Source organism: Cystoisospora suis (genome assembly GCF_002600585.1).
Source record: "Cystoisospora suis strain Wien I chromosome Unknown contig_2623, whole genome shotgun sequence".
NCBI classification, from domain to species: Eukaryota; Apicomplexa; class Conoidasida; order Eucoccidiorida; family Sarcocystidae; genus Cystoisospora; species Cystoisospora suis.
The window spans coordinates 2,806-7,205 of record NW_027155421.1 but is presented as its reverse complement, the minus strand read 5'-3'; the positions used below and the strand labels follow the sequence as shown (position 1 = coordinate 7,205).

The following is a 4,400-nucleotide window of genomic DNA, read 5'->3' as shown; positions in this document are numbered from 1 at the left end:
TCAGAAACACCAATGCCATCGCCCCAGCCAAAGACGCAGCTGGGAAACGGAACGCTGACGCTGTGTCCTGTCGCTTGGCTAACAAGACGACAGAGGATGATCCGGAATGAGCCAGTGACCTTCCCGTCTTCGCCTGATGTTGCCCCCTACCATTGTGCTGGCGTTCCTCGGCTGTTTCGTCCGCATATGCACCATGGCGCGCCTTCGTCACTACACCAATGGGCACATAGTCATGCCTGCCTCCGGTGTCTTGGCGCCAAGTTGGTTCGCCATGTGCGGACACTTGTGTGCCGCAGAGCGAAGGAGTTGGGCACACGCATGCGACTGCCGTAAGAAGCCCTGCCACTAGAAGGGGGGAGCGCTTCCTCGTCGTGGAGTTCTGACCGATTTGGAACCTCGCCAAGGTTGTGGACGGTAGAGCATCCATCTGAAGACTCAGACCAGAGGCAGTCCCTTTCACTCCTCGCCGGGTGGACAAAAGTGCTTTTAAGTACGGTTCTTAGAAGAGGGACAGTTTGGAGGCTTCAGTGACGAGTATTTCAGCGGAGCCTGGAATCGAAACTGAGGCGCTGCAAACCCTGCGAATATCTGCAATGGAGGACAAGCGTGTTCTCTTTCTCCGCCTCTGCCAGATTTGACTTTCCGCTGCGTAAGGTGCACAATGAATGATCAATAGGCCGGCCCCCCCCACGCACAAACATAATTTTTGTCAAGAAGCATGCGAACTGCTGGACCTGTTGCGGCTCTGGCGCACCCTGTGTCTGAGCGGGGACAGCGCCGGCGGTGATTGCCACTAGCCCGCACGCGCATCAAGACGCAAGGGGGTTCCAGGTCGGAAACAAGACAGGATTCAGCTGTGGTACGGATGTGTCGCAATGTAAGAAAAACCGAAGCCGAAAAGTAATGAGGTATTAGTTGCCGTGGAAGGGATTTTCTTTCGACAGAAGACGCGTAAAATAGAGAAAAAAGCACCCTAATAGTATCCCGTTCGCTGCCCGCCCGTGGTGTCGTTTACCTGGTTCTGCCGGCTCGCTTCTTGCCCCGGAGATCGGCTGCTGTTTTCTAAAATTTGGGCAGCCAGAATTATCTGCGCTGCCAACCGGTCGAGAGAATCCTCCCGGGCGGACCTGGGCTACCCTAAGAGTATGAGGCGCGTAGGAATTGAATAAGGAGCTGTGACTGTTGCAATTCGGCACCTCATGTACAAGAGGGAAAACCGGAACTGATGTCGGTGGAGCAAGTAAGACTGCACGCAAGACTACGGTGTGACAACTCGGGTAGGGTAGTACCTGCTGAATATTAGACTTCGCCTCACAAGAAGACTACGACGTGACAATTCGAGTACGGTAATACCTGCTGGTTGTCAGAATTTGCCTTGCAATAAACCAAGTTCGTGCCTCAACTGAGCAAAAAGAGGGCTATAACGTTGTCCACTGAATAAATCAAGTTCTTCTCAAGAGGAGAACTCTAGTCTCTATCTGTTTGTAGACTAAACGCTGACACAGCTGGCTGCCGTTTCCGTCTTTCAAGTCGAGATGTCACTTCCTCCCGTGACTCCGTGCATTTAGTATTGTTGAATGAACAACCAGGCCTGAGATAATTGATTAAAATGGCAGAGGGAGAAAAGTGACTTCTTTCTTATTTTTCGGTGCTCCTGGCTCTCTTACGCATTCCTCACATTCTGCTTTTCTCCCGAGATAGAAATAAACAGAACGTCCGTCAGCTTAGAAATACCGAATTTCTGTAGTCCATTCAAATACGAACAACGCTTGGTGAATGAGGCAGTTCATCATCGCGAAAAGACCTAATTTTAACTAGACATCGATTTGGGTGGGAAGCTGATACAGAGATAGAAAGTTCTCCCTTGAAATTTCTCTAGTTTGAGTTATAGCGAACTGTAGAAGTTACGGACGCACAGAAAAAAACATATCTAGGAAAGATATCCATAGAAAAGTGCTAAACTTTTCTGGTGCTGGGGACACGCGCTCGTGTAAGCAGGTGCTGCCGGCTCTTCCGCCGATTGTGACGCCCCTTAGGACAAACACAAGTGACGCTCAGTGGCCTTTTTGTCTTTCCTCCCTCTAACAGAATTCAGACGACCCAGTCAAGGAGAGAAAACAGTCTGTATTGGAACATGCCGAGAAGCTTTGTTTAGAGATTCTGAGCATGTCTTGTTTTCTGCCTGCCGCGTGGCCGGCTTGCAGGGCTATCGGGCACCCAGAGAGGGCCGGGTAGCGCAGTCGGACATGATTTCTTGCGACTCCTCTGCGCGGGTAGATCGCTTGTTCGACGGCTTGCCACTCTGTGCAGGCCAGGAAGGTAGTCCGCCGAGGAACGCCAAGCCGCTGCCGGACACTGCGCGGGCTGCCACGGGCGATGCTGACCCATCTGCGGAGCAAATACGATCGGCCGACCGGAGACCCGAAGGTGAGCCTTAACCAACTGCGTTTGAGGATGTGGCATCTCAGGCAAAGCTGATAGAACAGCGACCAGGATGCCTGGTGTATACCTACATACTCGTGTACGGAAAGGTGGGAAAGAGTTGGTAAACCCGGTAGGTCGGGAGACCGGATCGGAGAAGAACTGCGGAACTTGGGACTACTACCGAGTTCGCCTATGTCGCAGGAGGCGCCTGACTACTGGGCATCATGATGCAACGCTCTTCATGTAGTCGTTCGTCTGCGTAGTGCGTCTACCGCTGGCTGTAGTGTGTCGCGCCACCTCAAATGCAAACACCTCCGGTCGAATATTCGTCTGAATAGTTCACTTGTCTGCGTAGATGAAGCTGTCGGCTACGCCTCGGGTACCTGCGGGTCCATGCAAACCAGCGTCTCTGTTCATTACTAACCCAACAGGAGTGTGAGCTCGAGGAAAAAGGCGACCATCCGCAGTGTCGCTCTACAGTTATCTCAGGCAGAGTCGTGGCGACAAGTTCGTGGGCTTTCGCTCGGCCTTGCAGGCCAGCTGCACTGCCCTGGTCTGACCCGCCATCGGGGTGGAACCCTCTACAATTAGTGCTTGAGGATGGTTCGTCCCTGGACTAGGAGAGGAGCTGGTAGTCCTCCGTCTGCGCAGAACACGAGGCTCAACTGCATGAGGTCAACAAAAGGAGAGGCGTACTCCGAGCAGACGCGTAGAAATTAGTTAGTGTCTTCAGCGGAAATTTCGCCTTGCCGTTTAGCGAGAAACCGAGAAGTCGCCTCGCTACGCAGCCGGGTAGCCACCCTTGACGGGGACGGAGGTGTCATTCTCGGAGGGCGGTGCTGCAGCTCGTTGTGAAATCCAGACTCTGGATGATCCTGGGCCGGTTAGTGACCATACTGGTCTTCTCGCTTTCCTTCCTTCTGAACAGCAGCTCTTCGCGAGCCTGACCCTGCTGCCAAGGAGTCCTACGGCGCCTCATACCTTTTCTTTACGAACGAGGTGGCAGTCGGAGTTTCTCGCTTCGACTATACCCTGTCGCGAACAGCAACCGGTGAGCAGCAGGTGCACCGATCTTGAAAGGGGAGAAGAGAGAGTACAAGCAGAGGACCGCCAAGGCGCCATGTCGCTGCGGCATTAGATAGTGCTTCTTGCGATGGATGGAGCATTGACTGGTAGACGCTCCGATGAGTTTCTGTCCGACGAAAGAAGCGGTGTGTCGTCATGGATTCGGAGGTGCGAAGACACAGGCGCACGCGTCCTGTTGGATCTTTTTCCCAGCGAGGCGACTGGGTCTGGGGAGTTGTACAGGGGGGCGCGAACACTTCAATACTGTGTAGATTCCTCGCGGTTCCCGAGGTGGGGTTTTGTACGTTCACCAGCTCGTGGAGTGGGTGGATTCGTGTGGCCATGGGTGTGCTGGGGTGTATTATTTTTGTGACGGGTGTGCACGTTGCAGCTGGGGAGCGGATGTCGTGGCTCAGAATCTTGGAGGCCGAAGAGCGTGACAGGCTGGAATCATTGCGTGCGAGCATGGACGCGCTTAAAACAGAGTCGACACCGACGTCTGTTCGAGTGAACGCCTTGCTCGCCTCAGCGTTGCAGGCCCAAATCACTTTGATGAAAATGTCGAGGGTGTTTCCCGATCACGCTGTGAGCCGGCGTGTGGATCCAACCAGGGCTCTGCGTCACGGTGCGACTGTGGCGTTAGCGTCCGAGCTTCGGCGGTGCTGGGAGTTTCTGGGCGTAACAGAACGGACGCTAAAAGATCTCCTCTGGCTAGCCCTGAACGCGATTTCTCGACGGACACTGCTGGACAGACAGGAGCTCTTTCCGGATACGGGAAGGAAACCACGCCACAAGGAGCCCCAACCCAAGCCAGAAGAGGCTCTCGTGGCTGAAGGACTAAGTAAGCGGGTAACTGCTATCAAACACGAAGGGAGGTTTACCTTACTTTCGTCAACGCCGGTGTCTCCATC

The 4,400-nt window shown here is 53.9% G+C and overlaps 1 protein-coding gene across 1 annotated transcript in view; it reads left to right on the top strand.

Annotated features, from left to right (window-relative positions):
- The first annotated feature begins 33 nt into the window (after positions 1-33).
- CSUI_005411 (uncharacterized protein) overlaps positions 34-4,400 on the top strand; it is a 7,129-nt gene continuing 2,762 nt past the window's right edge. Inside the window, exons 1-4 of the mRNA XM_068065587.1 lie at positions 34-1,240; positions 2,316-2,427; positions 3,353-3,475; positions 3,881-4,330. Of these exons, the coding sequence (XP_067922437.1) occupies positions 1,226-1,240; positions 2,316-2,427; positions 3,353-3,475; positions 3,881-4,330 (700 nt within the window). The 5' untranslated portion in view covers positions 34-1,225. The remainder of the gene's footprint in view (positions 1,241-2,315; positions 2,428-3,352; positions 3,476-3,880; positions 4,331-4,400) is intronic.